This window comes from Saccopteryx bilineata, chromosome 4 (assembly GCF_036850765.1).
Source record: "Saccopteryx bilineata isolate mSacBil1 chromosome 4, mSacBil1_pri_phased_curated, whole genome shotgun sequence".
Lineage (NCBI taxonomy): Eukaryota > Metazoa > Chordata > Mammalia > Chiroptera > Emballonuridae > Saccopteryx > Saccopteryx bilineata.
This window is the reverse complement of record NC_089493.1, coordinates 135434184-135452037: the sequence shown is the minus strand read 5'-3', so window position 1 is coordinate 135452037 and position 17854 is coordinate 135434184. Positions and strand designations below refer to the sequence as shown.

The 17854-nt window shown below is 55.4% G+C and overlaps 1 protein-coding gene across 2 annotated transcripts; it reads left to right on the top strand.

Moving 5' to 3' along the window:
- Positions 1–3090: 3090 nt before the first annotated feature.
- Positions 3091–17854, top strand: PDLIM4 (PDZ and LIM domain 4). 2 transcript variants are annotated; one of them, XM_066276462.1, is made up of 7 exons: positions 3095–3301; positions 7946–8097; positions 11987–12068; positions 16438–16616; positions 16817–16980; positions 17290–17407; positions 17531–17854. In XM_066276462.1, exons 1-7 carry the CDS (start codon positions 3209–3211, stop codon positions 17733–17735), a joined length of 993 nt encoding a protein of 330 aa, XP_066132559.1. In that variant the 5' UTR covers positions 3095–3208; the 3' UTR covers positions 17736–17854. The 2 variants fall into 2 exon arrangements, with proteins under 2 accessions (XP_066132560.1, XP_066132559.1); XM_066276463.1 differs by lacking the exon at positions 17290–17407 and having other exon boundaries at positions 3091–3301; positions 17531–17740.

The following is a 17854-nucleotide window of genomic DNA, read 5'->3' as shown; positions in this document are numbered from 1 at the left end:
CTGCCAACCCATTGAGGAAAAAGCATTATGGTTTCTTCTGACCTTGGACAGACTTGGCCAGGCACACAGTACCTGGGCATGGTGCCCTGATCTGCTTAGGATTCCCTTAAAGGACAGGGTCACTGGTTGTGGTCTTCAAGGCAGCAGGAGCTAAAGTCTTCCCCCTCCTAGGCCCCTTCATGCCCTCCCTGCCTGTCTCTGGGTTGTGGCCAAGGCATACGCTGAGATAATAATTCCCATAGCAATGATAATATTGTTAATGGCAAATGTGTTTGAATACCTTCTGTGTGCCAGGTTCTCTGTTGGGTGCTGGGGTAACATGAATAAATAAGATAGACATAGCCCCTGCCCCCCACAGATCTCTTGATACCAGTCCAGGGCAGGCACAGGCTGTGGCATATGAAAAGTACTCAATACATATTTGTTGAGTGGATAAAGAATGTGTGAAATGGGCAGTCTGGTTATACCCAGCAGCACAGATGCCTCATGGGACATGCAGTGAACCAGTGAACGCCACTAAAGCAGACTTAGGTATGACCCAGCTACCACCATCTCCACCTTGGAGAGGGCTCCCAGGCCCTGTAACTGCCTGTGACTTGGTCTCTCAGCATGATAGGGATTCAGCAACATAGTAATCCACTAGGAACAAGGCCATTAAGAGTAAAAATAGCCTGTCCAGGCAGTGGCACAGTGGCTAAAGCATTCACCTGGGATGTTGAGGACCCCAGTTTGAAACCCCGAGGTCACCGGCTTGAGCGTGGACTCATTTGGCTTGAGCACAGGCTTGCCAGCTTGAGCACAGGGTCACTGGCTTGAGTGTGGGGTTGTAGACATGACCTCATGGTCACTGGCTTGAGCCCAAGGTTGCTGGCTTGAGCAGGGGGTCATTGGCTCAGCTGGAGCCCCCAGGTCACGGCACATATGAGAAAGTAATCAATAAACAACTAAGGAGCCACAACAATTAGTTGGTGCTTCTCATCTCTCTCCCTTCCTGCCTGTGTCTGTTCCTCTCTCTCCCCCCCCCTCTCAAAAAAGAAAGAGTAAAAATAAAATTCTAAGGCTTTCTGGAAGTATTGAGGATAGGTTAGATTAGAACGTCAAAAGTAAGCTCACAGTGTGACCCCTAAGCAGAACTACCCCCAGTCTCCAGGAATACAGCCCAGCCTAGGCCTGTCAAAAGTGGATTCCTAATGTCCTCAAGTACAGATGTGGGGTATGACTGGAACAGACCCTGGAACTGCCCCAGAAACTGCAGAATGAGATTGGGAAGCTCCCGTACCAGATTCTAGGAGAGCCATTCCACTCCCACTGCCCTCCATCTCTGCCCTGTAAGAGAAACCTTCCGAGATGGACTGTACTGTCCAGATGCTGAAGGGCTAGGAAAGTCATACTCAGGAGGACCATTCCAGGAAAGGGGTGATATACTCCCCCAAATGGAAGTAGTCAAGAAGACAAAGGATTTGGGGGGTGGGGGATGGCAGTCCCTGGGAGTATGGAACTTGAGAAAGAAGCAATGAGTAGAGGTGTTTCGGGAATCCACTAGGCTAGGGGATGCCTTGGGGAGGACTCTTGAGGCCCCTCTCCCACCCAGCAGAGGCCTGTATCATCTGTATTCACTTTGGCTCTCGGAGTCCAAATGAGGTGTCTCTGACCACCCAACCATACTGTACACCTAGCCCTGAGACAATCAGTGATGGGGGATGGTGCTCACTCTCCAAGTCCCTCAGTGAGATCTAAGTCTTAGGGAGCCTCTGACATCCAGAGACCATCCAGAGACCAACTCTCCTGGTGGTGTCTTACTCTGTCCATGTGGCCCCAGCAACCTGCTCCACCTCACAGCATTGAGTGCCAAATGGCTGATGCTCTATGGGTATGGACACCCCCATACACACAACTCACATTTCTCCACAAGTTCAACAGACAGCAGTATGCCATCTTCCAGAGAGACATCCACGTTCAATGCCAGAGTGCCTCCCCTTCCTTGCACTACCTTAGGTTTATGTGTCTCAAGCAGCTATTCACCTTGGGGGTGTCAGAGACTTATAGACACATGTCACCCCACAGCCTGTTAACTTCCTGAGGACAGAGCCCTTACCAGAACTTGGCCAAGAGGGGACATGGGGTTGTCAAGAATAGCTAAAGTAGGGACCTCCTCAGGGTCTAGAGAGGCAAACACTGCCGCTCTGATGTAGCCAAAGTGTCCAGGAGAGCCAGGGGGTGCTATGCGGCACCCTGGCACCTGCAAAGGCTGTTGTTCATGGACGTTCCTGGAGTACAGTGGTTGAGAGTGGAGAGAAGACCAGGACGGGTCCCACGTGAAGGGCTGCTCACAATTCTTCTCCCCTCAGGCACTTCACTTCCCTCCTTGTGGCACGCTGCTACCCCAGTCTCCCTAGAATCGAGAGTGACTGGGCCTAGATGCTTCTTTTCCCCGGGAGCCTGGGAAAACAAAGCTCCTTGCAAAGGAGGGGAGAGGACTGTGCAGAAGGCCTGAGTGTCCTGCGGAAGCAGTGATGCCTAGAAGGACAAGCCAGGGCACCTTGCTTCTAAACTCTGTCAGGGGCTACCTCTTCCATCCAGATAGCTTCCTGGCCTCCAGAAAAAGTTGAGCGCCTTTCTGTTCCCACCCTCGGACCTGGCAATGCGGGCTGTCATGCTGGGTCTGTGTCCCTGACCCAGGCCTGTTCAGATCCAGGGTTCCCCAATGGTGCTCACTGGCCCACCGAGAGGTGGGGGCGCAAGTTTGTCTGAAAGAACTTTGAGGAGGTTTCTGAGCAAGGCGCGGCCCCATCCCCCATCTGCCCCCCCCCCCTCCCCTTCCAAAGCCCTCCCCAGTCGGGCACCGCCCCGTAGGAGCGACTGACTTCAAAGAGCATGTGTCCCAGCTTCCGCACCGGGCTCGGGTCCACGGCCCGCAGAGCGCAAGCCGGGGCAGGATCCAGGTTGTCGGGGCCGTCCCAGTCGGAGAACCCAGAGAGGTTGCGAAGCGGCTGGCAGCCGAGGCTGAGGGGCGGGTTCTCAGAGCCCCCTGAAGTGGGAGGGTCGGGACCGCCACGGGGCCAATCCGGCAGCGCGGGGAGCGGAGGCGGGGGCCTAGCGGAGGGGGTCCGGACCCGGCGGGCCGGGGGCGGGGCGCAGCGTCCAGGCGGCAGCGGCGGCGGCGTCTCCTCCTCAGTGTCCGGCTCCGGCTCCGGCTGCGGCTCCCGCGATGCCCCACTCCGTGACCCTGCGCGGCCCTTCGCCCTGGGGCTTCCGCCTCGTGGGTGGCCGGGACTTCAGCGTGCCCCTCACCATCTCCCGGGTAAGTCCGGTGGCCACGGGGCGGCGGGGAAGTCCTGGATCTGAGACCCGGTCCGCTCGATCCACCCGGGACCGGGATCCCTGACGTTACTGGGCTCGAAGGCTAAGGGTTGACCTGGGTGACCCACAGAATGTTGAGGAGGCTTTCAGGCTGGGCAGTGTCTGCCCAGCCCCCTTTCCTCCCTCCCATTGGGCCTGCCTGCCTTGTCCTTGGAGGGACACCCCAAGAGTTCACACAGCAGCCTCCCTACTGGCCTCATTTGGGGGGAGTCACTGCAGGCCAGAGAAGGACCGCAGTCATGGGCCAGGGGTCTGGACAGATCTCTAGAAGCCCAGAAACACTGCCTAGATTGAACCTAATCTGAAGATTTGGAGCAAAATATAATAATTGAGAATCCCTTGCCCTATCAAGGGCCAATGCCAGCAGAGCTGGGGTCCTCTCTGAATCTGAAAAGAGAAAGATCCATCCACTTCTCCACTCTGGTTTTGGTCAGTTTCTCATCAATGAACTCAGTCGACCTAAGGGAAAGTAGCCAGGAGGAATCTTTGGTTTACAGGGGAAGGAAACTTGATTATAAGTTTGTGAGACCTCTCCCCACAAAGCCAGGGGCCAGGATAGCCTCAGCCCAGTTCCTCAAGATTCCAGGACCATGAACTGCCCCAGGCTTAGGACAGAGGAGGAAGAGAAGGGGACAGAACATTCGGCCATGGCTAATCTGACAACAGAGAAGCAGAAAAGACTCGGGCCCTGTAAGAGGGGATCACCATTTCTGGGTAAGAGGGGATCCTGGCCAGCCTTGGGGTCCCATAGTTTGAATAGCCAGAAGAGGAGATTTAGACTTGGCCCCTGAGGGTTCAAGCCCAGGAGATAGAAGAAGAGAGAACCCAGGCCCTGCCCTTGGGAGCACCCAGTCTGGAGGGAAGAGAGGGGGGAACCTGGGAACATCTGAGAGCCATCCTTTGCTCCTGCACAGCTGCTTTGGTCATTTGGGGGGCCTGTGTCAGGGAAACTGAACCACCTTCCCCTATCTCTCACCATGGGGGCTAGACCAAGCTGGCTGGACTGTCAGACACTTCTTTCCAGTTCTTGGGAGAGGCACCCTGTGGAACATGGAATCATGGAATCCCATTTCTGGGAGCCAGGGTGACAGGCAAGCCCAGCTGTCCTGGGAGGCTTCCCACATCTGCCCTCACCCCATACTACCAGGTCCCTGGGGCTGAGTGAGGTAGGCCTTCAACTCATCGGGAGCCTTTCATCTCCCACTTTCCTGAGGGAGCCCTACTGGCGGGGCCGGGGGGAGGGGGGTGAGCATCTGTGTCTGTCTGTGTGTGTCACGCTGTGTGTCCGCAGAGGCAGGCTGATGGGGGCACTAGACCAGCTGGTGGGCCAGGCACCCTGGGCGTGAGGCCGCTGACAGGCTCAGTGGCGGCGGCTGATGGCCACAGGCAGCAGAGAGCAGAGACATCTGTTGCCCACGCGGCTGCCTGCCCGTGGAGAAAAGGCCTCCACACGTCACAGTGGTGGCGGCAGCAGTGGCCTTGTTTGGAGCTGACAGTGATGCAGGCCCCTGGCAAGCAGTCAGGCTTGGAGGTGGTTTGACTGGAAGAAGCCCCTTTGTCCCCCAAATTCACATGGCAATAGCTCAGGTCTGAGGAGCCAGAATGGCTGAGCCTGGGTTTGGGTGGATCTGGGGAGATTTACGGGGTTGGGGAGGCACAGGCCACAGCTTGCCCAGCAGATACCTCAACGGCAGGTCTGCAGACACTGGGGATGAGTGGGAGTGTCCTCACTCAGGAGTTTAAGACCCTACCCTCCCATGCTTCCAGGGCCTACCCCACCCCGTAGGGACAGCCACACAGGGAGGAGGCTGGCTGCCTGGCAGAGCTGGGACCTTGCAATCTTAGCCCATAAAGCTTCCACAAACATTGTCCAGGGCTCCTTCCCCACAGACTATAGTGGTTGCTGGCTTCAGCGTATCTACAGCGTTCCGGGCCAGTTCCCCAGCAACTGGTGTCTGGAACGAGCACCACTCTGTGCCCAGCCTGCCATGGGAACTTTCTGCTGAGAGAGAGTCCTCACAGCAGCTGCTAGAAGTAAGAACTCCCTCTCACCTTACTTTATACATGGGGACACTAGGCTCAGAAAGGCTAAGGTTATATACCCAGAGAAGCAGGACAGGGACAGAAATCCAGGCCCTTCTGGAGCTAGCTGCCACTGTATGGAATACTATGACACCTGATTCTCAGGGGCCCAGCCCACCACGGCATCTAGGCTGGGCAGAGTGGAGTAGCAGCTGGGGATGTAGTAGTGGCTACAGGTGAGGGGGCTGGTTCATGCCTCAGTTTCCCAGCTTACTCACTGCTCCCCTCTCTCTTCCATCTGTCTGTTTATCCTGCACTCAGCAGCCAGAGGGATTGGCTTGAATTCACCCTGTCCTGACTTCCCTTAGAACCCTTCATGGTTCCCACCCACCTAGGAGAAATGCTAGCTTCTCACTTGGGCCTATGAGGTCCGTTGGTCTGGCCCCTTCTCCTTCTCTGACTTTATCTCTTCCACTCTCTCCTAATGATACTTCCTTCAGTCACAAGCCTGATTTTACTCTCTCTCCCAGATGAGCCATTATGCATGCTGATCCTCCCACCTAGAACACTCTCTCTCCCCTGCCTCCCTTTTTTCAGAAAAGCACACAGTAGTTATGAGCACAGGACTTGGAATCAGTTGACCTGGATTGAAATCCTAATTCCTATTTATCAATCGAGTGTCCCATTGTACTTCTCTGGGCCTTGATTATCTCATCTAGTAAATGGGCTTGCCTTCAGGATTAATGAGACAATGCATGGAAAGTCAGTTGGGAGAGTCACCATTTCCTGGACCCGTGCCCTCTCTGACCAGAACTCTCCGGACTAGTGGAGCTGGCAGGAGTTTCAGCTACCTCTGCTTTCAGAACTCCCCCCCCCCCCCCCCCCCCCCCGCCCACAGGGGCCTGAATGCGCCCTTGTGCTGACTGAGTCAGCCTGCAGCTCTTGGGCCTCCTGAGAAAGAAGACTCCTCCTCAGCGTGAGGACTGGTGCCCCTCCCCTAAGCCCCTTTCTTTATCTGTAAATAGGGGTAACAAGGCCTGTCTCACCAGGTGCTTGAGAGGTTGCCACAAGCTAGTTATGGGTAAAGCACTGAGCCCAGGCCATGTCACAGAGCAGGTGTCCATGAAGGAGAGGGGGCCCGGAGCAGGGCCCTGAGGGGAGGGTGGGATGGAGCCAAGTGGGTGTCTCTCCCAGGAGGACAAGCCTGTGCAGGTACCCAGGCCCTAGGAGTAAATATTAATGGTGGCAGGTGACTGCGGGTGTCATGCTCCAGAACATTCCTCCAGGCAGCCTATTTCAGGGCAAGTCAACCCGGGCAGTGCCCATACCAGGACCTCAGCCAAATTTCTGCCAGCACCTTAGCTTTGTCCACTCACTACTGAGCACTAGCTAAGCTGAACCTGGCTGAGTTTCCAGAAGCTTCTACCCACCAGTATGAACAGGGTGACTAGCAGCCCTTGAGCCACAGATGGCCACTGCTGGAGAGACTGGCTAAGAATGAGGGAGCCTAACATTCATTTCCAAAGGCTGTGCCAGGACCGGGGACAGGTAAAGGGTTTCCTGGGCTGCCCACTCAGACCTCCCTGTGAGCCAATGCTCAGCTGCAAGTTGCTTTCATCAGAGGGCCAGCATTGTAAGAGGCTCCAGCTGTGGATACTACTTGACCCTCTGGGGTCAGTAGTGACACTGGGGTGGCCTGTGTGAGTGCCTGTCCTACAGAGGAAGTGGAGGTGAAATTGTGACCGAGGAATGCAGGCTGACAACTGGAAGTAGGTGGCCCTGGATGTGCCTGGAAGGTGCTGACCAGACCTAGAATGAGGCACTGACGATGTTAAGGGAACAGAGTAGTACAGGGGATGCACAGGGTACTGTGAGACCCCGACGAGAGGCTCCCAGGGGAACCACCTCTGCTGAGACCTGGAAGATAAGGAGTAAGCTGGTAATTAGGATTTGGGGGTCAAAGGAAAGAATGCTCAGGCAGAGAGAACAGCATCTGCAGAAATGGGAAGGTGAGCAAGATCTGGTGTCCGTGAGCACCCCCTGGACATTCAGATGATCTAGATAGAACGAGGGTGGGTGGAAGTGAATATGGGTTGAGGATGAGAGGAAACAGGCAGGGAGCCAAGGTCACTAGCGTTTGAATGTCAGTCAAGGGGCTGTTAGGTGATCTGACTGAGTGGGGCTCTGTCTATGCAGGCTGTCTGTGACATGTCCATGCTTTGTATGTATATAGGAGCACAAGTATCCCTGTGTGTCCCTAGCATATCCTAGGGTACATATGCAGGCTGCAGGAGTAACATCCCACTTGTTCTAGCGCAGAGGAGCCCTTCTCATATGTCCTTACATGCCACCAGGCCTTTGGATGCTGGAGTGGGGTCTTTAGAGCAGAGGCTGCAGCAAGGCCACATGAGAACTCAGCCAGTCTCTTGACTTGCCCACCCACAGCTCATGTTGGCAGCAAGAACATCCTGACTTGGTTCTGAGGTTGAAAGGGGTCTTGGCAAAGCCTGCAGCAAGGCCACATAGTGACCAATGCCCAGCCATCTGGCTTGTCCACCCACAGGTCCATGCTGGCAGCAAGGCTGCACTGGCTGCCCTATGCCCTGGAGACCTGATCCAAGCCATCAATGGTGAGAGCACAGAGCTCATGACACACCTGGAAGCACAGAATCGCATCAAGGGCTGCCACGACCACCTGACGCTCTCTGTGAGCAGGTAGGCACAGGGCAGGCTGCACCATGACAGTGGGGAAGGGGCGAGTCAAGGGGAGGATAAGTTAAGGTGGCAGGCATCCAGATGAGCTGGGCCTCATAGCCTTAGCTCCCAGGCACTTCAGTCCTAAGGAGTAACACTTTCACGGGGACTTGGCAGGTGCCAGATATGGGGGTGGCTTAAGAAGGGAAGAAGACCCCTTTGAACTCAGGGCTGCGAGTGTGTTTGAGGACTTATGGCAGGGGGGTAAGCAGCCCAAAACCAGGGCTGAAATAAGACCGTCTGGAGGGATGACTTCAGTTCTTTCCCCAACCCTCGGTGACCAGCTTGATGACAATTTCAGAAAAGTTTCTTGTCCAACACCTTGTTTAACCTGCAAACCAACTTGATAAAATAAAACCTAATATAGTCCCCATTCTACAGATGAGACAACTGAGGCTCAGAAAGACTCAAGAGTGCTTAAAATCACACAACGAGGGAGTTGGGAAGAAAATTTAGCTTCAGGTCTTTCTTACTTCCAAAAGATTCCACTCTTTCTGCTTGGCTGCTGGCCATTCCTCCTAGCCCCATAGGTACTGTGCCTCAGCTATCCCCACTATGGCCCATGCCTCTGCCCTGGTTACATTTGGATGCCAGGGACTATGTAATGTTATGCAGCCCGTCATGAAGAGGAGGACTAGGAGTCACCAAGCCCCATCTGTGCCCTACAGGTGATCTAGGATGGACGGTCCACCTGGGGCATTCCCAGCCTTGTTCAGGTGCTTGGTCTTTGCTCAGCTCTGATGGCAGTTGGCTGGGTTGTGGCTATGTGGGATCTCCCTAACCCCCTGTCTTGCCTGGATCCAGAGAATTCAGACATAACTGCTGAGCTCTACCATGTTCAGTGCTAACAGGGACTTTCCTCGACCCCCTGTGGACATGTGTGGGAGAAGCCTTCCCAAACCACAATGCAGCTAACCATACCTTAGAGATGGCAGGGAGGGGGAGTGAGCCTTCAGTTTGGAGTCATTAAACATGGTGAGAAGGCTTCTGAAGCAGCCCCCATTTGTGTCTGGCCCAGGTCTGGGTCCAGATTGGGTCAGGGCCCCTACCAGTACTCTGGGTGCTGAGTGGTTCCAGCTATAAGTCCAAACCTTGTGTACTACACCTGGTGCATAGTGAAGAGGCCCCAGCCTGGGAGTTCAGCAGATCTGGTCCTCATCCGGACTTCAGGATCTTAGGTACCCCAGATGACCTCTGTGAGCCTGGGTTTCCATAAAGCAGGATCACATTCCTCACCCTCTCCCAGACTGAGGTACAGGCTGGCTTGGGGAAACATCAGCACTGCTCTGCCCACAAGTGGCCTCTGAGGCCACCCCTCTTGTCTGGGTTCCTGGGCCCTGACTCAGCCCTGGCCTCCACTCTCATGGCTGAATAAGGGAAGCCCTGGTGGTTTGGGGGCTGAGGGTGGAGGGGTGTTAGGGGAGGCTTACAGAGGGTGACCTAAGAGGCTCCCAGTGATGTTAGGACAGGGTGGTGGGAGGGGCAGGGTGGAGAGCTCCCTCCCTTCCTTCCTTCCTTGCCTGGTCATTTGTTCCAAGCCCAGCATGGATGGAGCCAGGGGGCCTCTGACCTGTTCCGCTGTGGGTGTTTCAGCCCCCAGATGCTGCCTGGCCATGGAGCAGGTGCGCACACATTCTGTGCTGTCACAGTCCCATTCCAGCTCCACACTTGGAAATGGCTGTCCTCCAGCAAGTCATCTCATCTCAGCCCATAGTTTCCTCAGCTTCCAAGTGGGAACTGTCTTGTGGTCCTGGGATTCAGTGGGTCAATTGAGTGGATCAGTTTTTTCACCTGGGAAAAAACTGGTTTGCAGGTTAAACAAGGTGTTGGACAAGAAACTTTTCTGAAGTTGTCATCAAGCTGGTCACCGAGGGTTGGGGAAAGAACTGAAGTCATCCCTCCAGACGGTCTTATTTCAGCCCTGGTTTTGGGCTGCTTACCCCCCTGCCATAAGTCCCCAAACACACTCGCAGCCCTGAGTTCAAAGGGGCCTTCTTCCCTTCTTAAGCCACCCCCATATCTGGCACCTGCCAGGTCCCCGTGAAAGTGTTACTCCTTAGGACTGGAGTGCCTGGAGTCTGGTCCTCCAGGCTCCTATCTCCACTTACCACACATGCAGATTCTGGGGGATCAGACACAGGGCCTACGTTGACCCTCTGGGCTATCATCTTTTCTCCTGGGCCGTTCTCACCTGCAAGGCCCCCGACTCTTCTCTCTATCCTGCCAAGACTTATGCTATGCTTGGGCTCTGAGGACCCCTCAATATGGGCTCTACCCAGACCAGCTTCCCTACCTGGCCACTTGTGTACGGAAGGCTTTAGCCTCTGCACACTTCTCCGTAGGATGAAAAGTGGAATGAAGGCCCAGCTTTCCTGCTATGTTTATTTTGTCTAAAACTCAAAGCCAGGTGTCCAACAATTCAAGCTAACCCACACTTGCTGAGCATGATCTGTAGGTCCAGGACTTTCCCAGTATCAGCTCCAACCCTGGGGCCTCTGGTAGGGCCTCTGTGCCCCATTATGTGCCCATTTTGCACAGCCACCCTTTGCTGTCATTTTGCTTAAAGATGGCCGAGGGAGCCACCTGTAAGCAGCCTGAAGTGAAGGCCTGAAAATGCATGCCGACACATGAATAAGCCTTTCATTCTCATCTGATACCTTGAACACCCGTATGGCTCTAGAGACTGTGCCCTCTGACCTTCAAACCTCAGACCTGTCCTCTTTGAGGCAGAACTTTTGGGAAGTTTACACCAAATAGCCACACAAGATGTCCTAGGTTTATCCCGGCGGAGTTCCCAGTGGGTGGAAGCCACAGTGAGAGCTGTGAGTGGGGCAGTTGCAGGTAGCCTGGTTGAGAGTCCTGGAGCCAAATGCCAGTAGTCATGGTGTTGCCTTGGGCAGGCCTCCAGAGGCTGTGGGGGAGAGAGGCAGTCTGCAGGGGGCAAGGAATGGGCAAAGGTGAGGAAGTGCAGACGGGTGTGGACTACAGGTGTAGACGGAGTGTTAAAACCCTCTGCTGAGTAGAGGAAAGAGGTAGGGTTGAGCCTCTGGCCCAGTGATGTGACCTCAAGAAACCCCAGGAGGCCCTGTGGGGTAGAGTGAGGACATTATTCCTCTGTGGTCTAACCAGCCTCTTTTCACACCCACTGGCCAGTCTTAAGTCCGTGCACCCTCCTGGCCTGCCTTCCCATGGGGCTACTGAGTAGCAGGACTGGGCCCCAGGCCTGTAGCCTCTCAGCCAGTCTGCCCTGCTTATGTCAGGTTTATGATGTTTTTCTCCCTCCTGAGTGGTGTTTGGTTTTTGGTTTCTATGGTGAAGCAGGAATTTCCTAATGGCCTGTTTCCCATCTGGGCTGGGCAGACATTGGTGATGACTCTGCGGCATCAGCAGGAGGGAGGCACACCCCTCTGATCCTCCATCCCACCTCCCCCAGAGCCCCTGGATGCCTGACTCCCAGACCCAGCCAGAGACTGTGGACAGAAGGGGGCTGCATGGATGAGCTCCTAGCTGATTGGTGTGTGGGGCCTGGCTCACCCTGCTGTGAGGTGGCCCTCTTTCTGCTGAGTTTATGTAGGCCACAGAGAAAGTAGAAGAGTAGAGAAGCTGCACCTCCCTCTCTAGGCATCAGACCAGAGACGGATGGAGCAGCTGGTAGGGAAGGGACACACAGCCTCATCCCAGGTGGGTGGCACAGAGTCATGTCTCTTTGCTACAACAGCCACTACTCTGGTGCAGGAGAAAGCACTGGGGTGATGTCCTTCTCTGTACAGGAAGCTAGGCCTGGTTCTGGGTGGCTCTGGACCCAGGCATAGTGAGCAGATATATCTGACCATCCTAATTCCTGCCACAGGCCTGAAGGCAGGAGCTGGACCAGTGCTGCAGAGGACAGCAAGGCTCAGGCACACAGGATCCACATCGATCCTGAGGCCCAGGTATGTAAGACTCAGAGCAAGCCCAGGGCAGAGGGTCCAGACCTGATCCGAAAGGTTTAAATGCATTGGATGTTGTCACCAAGGCTCTTGGATGCCCAGGCTAGATTGAAGCAGGTTTTTCTGGGGCATGCCCACACCCCATCCCATGCTCCCCCGGTTAATGTGCACCTGTTAGGGGCTCTGTTTGTACTCCAGGCAATCCTGGACTCTGAAACTAAGGTTTCTATGGTTGGGAGGGACTGCGCCAGGCCTTGAATCAGGGCTACCACCCACCAAATGGGTTTCACTCTGGTGCTCAGTGATGCCAGACCAGGAGGAAGTCATCAGGCTTGGGGGCAGAGTAGGGGGCCACCTCGGGCTGTGGAGTGACTTCAGGCAATAGGGCACTGTTCTATTTCATCCTAGCCTGGGATATCCCCTGGATGGAGCCAACCTCAGGCCACAGGGCTAACCTTAGCATGTAAGGCATGTTGTTGCCCTATTTAAGGCTGAAGTTCTCTCCTGGTCATCCTATGATGTACCTGGCAGATCTCAGGCTAGAGGCCTACCTACTCAGTCACCTCTTCGTATCTGATAAGAGTCAGCCATGGGGCTGTCCTCAAGGAGAGTGTGGCCTCTTTTGCCATGGCCTTGAAGGACAGGCAGTTGACAAGTTTGGGGAATCCAGAGTCAGCTCAGTATCTCTGTGCCACATAGTTTGGGCGAGGTAGAGGTTGGACTGGTGTGTGATGGAGCCAGAACCATGAACCCCAGCATGTGGGGCCATAGCCTCCTGTTCCTGCTGTGTCCACTCTTGCCATAGAGGCTTCGCTGTATCAGAGGAAAGGATCTGCTGTGGTCTCTCCCTCACCATCTATATCCGTCCCCATCTTCCTCTGACATTTTTCTCTACCTTGCCTTTGCTGGCATCCCTGAGGCCAGATGCTTACCACATGCCAGGGAGTGCCTGTTTTGGAAGGGGAAAAATATTTAGCAGTTCTGGGATGGCAGAAGCCAGGAGTCTAAGAAGTCCTCATGTCTCTATGAAGGGATCAAGGAGGGCTTCCTGGAGGAGAGGGTATCCAAGCCAAGAGCTGAAGGCAGAAGAATAAGGCAGGAAAAAGCATGGAAAAAGGAAGTGTGCCAGGAAGCATATACAAAGACCCAAAGGTGTGTGTGTACACTATAGGTTCAGAGGAAAGAAAGGCCCCAGGGGGTGGAAGGGGAGAGGTGAGGGGTAAGATGATGGGGCAGGGTCACAAAGAGGCTCTTGGTTTCCTCTATCCAGGACCTCAGCTGTTCATGCAGAGACTCGTGGCCATACCTGTGTTTCAGAAGCTTGCTCTGGTAGTCCCACAAACCTGAGGCCTGTGGTGGTGGTGGGGGGGACACATAGACGAATCAGCCACATTTGACATGGGCTAGGGAGAGGAGAACAGCATAGCACAAGCCCCCAGCTCATGTGTGAGGCTCGTGCCAGGATGGATAGGACATAGGGGCCCAAGCTTGCTCTGTTTGGTCTCCAGGAGAGACTCAGGGCCAGTGGACCTGGGGGGCTGAGGGCTGTGGAGCAACACCCCCTTCCCCCACACTTTCCCGCACTAACCTCTTCTAGGACCAGACTACTGAGGCTGGAAGCAAAGCGATTTTCCATAAGAAACAGGGCAGCCCCTCAGCTGCTGCCCGCCTTTTGTACTTAAAAGGCCATGAGCTCCATGGGTGGTGCAAGAAACACCCTCACGGAGCCCCTGCAGGGCTGTATCCTCAGTAACATTGTCCCACACTGTTCCCACCCTCTGCCTGCAAGGAGGTGGAGGGTGGGCCCAGCTGGAGCCATCAGTGAGGAGAAAACCACAGTTGGCCCTAAGACCAGCATAAGATACCCTGGCATGCAGCCCCACGCGGAATACGACTGGGCCAGCAGGAGCTTCAGGCCCACCTTCCATGTATGGTTATAGGAGATTTTCCTCTCCGACCTCACGTGGGAACACAGGAGGCACTCGACACAACCCACGGTAGAGGAAGGATGGTGATAAGGAAGGGTTTCCGGGAGGGTGGCATTTAAGCCCAGAACCAGGTGATGGGTTAAGACAAGCCAGTGGAGTAGGCAGCCCTTGCACACTTGGCTTGTTCTCTCCAGACTAGCAGAGAGCTGGAACCTGGCTTCTGGAACATGCCATTTATTCATCTGGACTCAGCACCCACCACCATCCAAGCTGAGTGTCCCGCATTCTGCCCACAGTCATGTGGGAGCTGATGAGCACAGAGTCAGTAAGCCCCATGTGCTCACTGACACAGCTAAGGCTTCTACAGCCAAATCAGTAGCTAGCAGGTACTCAGAGTGCGAGCACGAGGTACCAGGTGCACCCCACACAGAGAGCGAAATCCAGGAATGGGGCTCAGCAATGCCCACGTTGGCTATTTATCCAACGAGCATTTGCTGTGTGGCAGGCATGGTGCTAAGTGCTTTGTATGCAACTGTCTCACAAGGAACTTATGTTACAGAGATCATCACATGTGCCATCTCACAGGTGAAGAAACAGGTTCAAAGGTGAAGTGACTTGTTCAGTTAATAAGGGATAGAGCTGGGACTCAAATCAAGACTGAGGTCACCGTGTGTGCCCTAACCACAGTTCAGGCCTAGAGAGGCTGCTGCATGGGTGGTTGTGGGAGGGGCTGTGGCTCTGAAGATCCTGCAAAAGACTCACACTCTGCTGGGTGGTAAGGGCCTCCTTCTTCCAGATCCCTCTTGACTTCCCCTTCCTGTTGAAGCCCTCTTGGTAAGGGACCCAACCCTGCCCCAATGGCCCATCTGGTCCCCATTAGAGAGGCCAGGCCAGCATCACCTGCCTGCTTGCCCCCCCCCACACACACACACACAGGAGTGCTCGGGTTTCACTGGAGCTCTTATTGGGCCCAGTGAGGATAAGGGTTCTCCTGCTGTTGTTGCCTCCTTGATGGGGGCCCACCTGGGCAGTGAGAGACCCTCTCCTTTGTCTGCTAGGGTAGGGGATGTGATGCTATCACCCCCACTTAGCTGCTGGTCTACCCATTCATTACCCAAGCCCCATCCAGCTCAGAGCCTGCAGAAAGCAAGGGCAGGGGGACAAAACCCTGTAGGCCCAACTGTGCCCCAGGGCTGGAGGCAACCTGAGTGCAAGCCAGGCTCATTCCCCCTAAGTTAGGTGTCCTTTCCTCCCCACTCAGTGTCCCTGTCTACACTGTAGAGCAAAGGGGAAAAGGGGAAGTTTAGCTATCACCTTCCAGGCTATCACCTTCATGGCCTGGACAATTGGACCCACCCCACAATCAGGCCACTCTGGCCACCAACCTCATTCCAGCCAGAGAGGTCACCATGGTCATCCCCAGGGTGACCAACACTGGCTCCAAGCATATATGTAAATGTGTATGTATGTGTGACTGGGTTATGTAGGTGAATTGGCTGTTGTGTGTTGTCTTCATGCATGTGTATGTCTGTAAACATACTTGGGAGAGTGTGCATGCCTGTGTTTACATTGCTATGGGCATGTGCCACAGGTGGGGAAGCACAGCCCTGGACTCCACAGGGACAGAGATCCCCAGTCCCCTTTCAGACCCACACCCACCAAGATACTCCTCTTCTTGCAGGCTGAGGAAACATGTACAGGCACCCCTCCCCAAAATGTTTCAGCCACGGGCATCAGACTGGCCATGGGGTAGTGGACTGGGGAGCTTTCACCCCTGGCCCTGCCTCTGCCCCTCACCTGCTATGCCTACAGAAGGCCACCATTTAGGCCTGGAAAGCAGGAAATGGGAGCAGAGGTACAAGCCAAGAGGGGGCTGATCTTCCAATGACACACTTGAACCTCAGCCTCCCCCCCCCACACCAAAGGTCCTTGGGCACACAATGACGGATGACCCTTTCTGGCTGCAGGATAAGAGTTCCTTTTTTGCTGTTAGCCATGGGCCCATCCAGCCCCCAGGACAGTTCTGGCAGGTAGGAAGGTTTGGCACCAGGATCACCACTATAAGGAAACCACACACTCTGCTCCAACCATGCTGTCCTTAAAGTGCCCCTGCCCCAACACCATCTCTCATGGGCACTGGTGGGCAGAGCCATCACAGGGCTCGGGAGCCAGGGCTGTCTCGGGCATCCAGATTTTTGCATCTGACTTTCCATGGGCCTTTCTCATGGTAGGGGATGGCCGTGCTGAACCAAGCCCAAGGCTTAGCCCTTCCCCACCAACCCCCTCCCTGGCTGGGCACCATCACTCAGAGATGCCAGAGCAGGGGTAGCTAGCCAGCACCCAAGAAGGCCTGACATAGCAGGGTAGGGGGAAGGTGTACTAAGCATGACCAGAGCCCCTACCCCAGAGGGTCTCCCAGTACCTCAGGCCTCTCTTTCTCATAGGATGGCAGTCCAACAACCAGCAGGCGGCCCTCAGCCACAGGGATTGGCCCAGAAGATGGCAGGCCAGGCCTGGGATCTTCATATGGGCAGTCACCTCGCCTCCTAGTCCACAATGGCAGCAGCAGTGCGGCCACCTTACTGGCCCAGATGAGCACCCTGCATGTGTCTCCACCCCACAGGTAGTACCAGAAACGTGGTACTTATCCCATCTTAAACCCTGATCCCTCAAGTCTCATCAGGTCCCATCCTGACCCTGACACTTGATCCTTGCGTCTCAGCTTCTTGTATTGTGACCCATGAAACTTTCACCAGACCCCTGAGTGGGCAGAGTGAAGGCTGGTCCTGTAACCTTGTCACCTCCTGCATTTCTTTGGCCCAGCACTGACCCAGCCAGAGGCCTTCCACAGAGCCACAACTGCGTAATGGACATGGGATCTGAGGTGTACCGGATGCTGCGGGAGCCCACCGAGCCCTCGGCTGCTGAACCCAAGCAGTCAGGCTCCTTCCGCTACTTGCAGGGCATGCTGGAGGCTAGCGAGGGTGGTAAGACGCCTGCCCCCTTCCCCACCTGCTTTTCCACTCCTGGAGGGTCCTGGGGCCATCCACCTTCCTCCTCCCAGCTCATCGCAAACCCACCTCTTGCCTCCCAGCGATCTGCCCCGCCCTTGTATCCTAGACATGAAACCACACCCCTCGCTGCGCCATCCGGGTCGAGGCCCCTTGTCCTACACCCTCCAAACCCTCGCCCCAGTCTGAGTGCTGGTGTTCCCAGAAGCTGGGCTCAACCGCACACCTTGCAGAAGTGAAGTTTTCCCCTTTTTGACCCCCGCCCATCCCTGCTCCGGCTTTCAGGGGAGCGGCCCGGGCCTAGCGGCCCCCGGAACCTCAAGCCCATGGCCAGCAAGCTGGGAGCCCCGCTGAGTGGCCTGCAGGGGTTGCCCGAGTGCACGCGCTGCGGCCATGGCATCGTGTGAGTACCGGTCCCTGCCTTTCCCACCTTGACCCCAGTTCTCCCCTAACACTCCCGACGTCCTGGACCAGGCATGCTCGCGAATCTGTCACTCAACACTGTCCTCTGCCGGTCTCCCATCAGGGGCACCATCGTCAAGGCACGGGACAAGCTGTACCACCCCGAGTGCTTCATGTGCAGTGACTGCGGGCTAAACCTCAAGCAGCGGGGCTACTTCTTTCTGGACGAGCGTCTGTACTGCGAGAACCACGCCAAGGCGCGGGTCAAGCCACCTGAGGGCTATGACGTGGTGGCGGTGTACCCCAATGCCAAGGTGGAACTCGTCTGAGCTGCCCCCAGTACCCACCTCCCTCCTAGCCTTCTTTTAATACCCCGCGCACAGCCCGTGTAAATATGTGTTTGCCCCCTGCCTCTCTAATAAACTCTCTCTGCTGGGCCTCAACCACA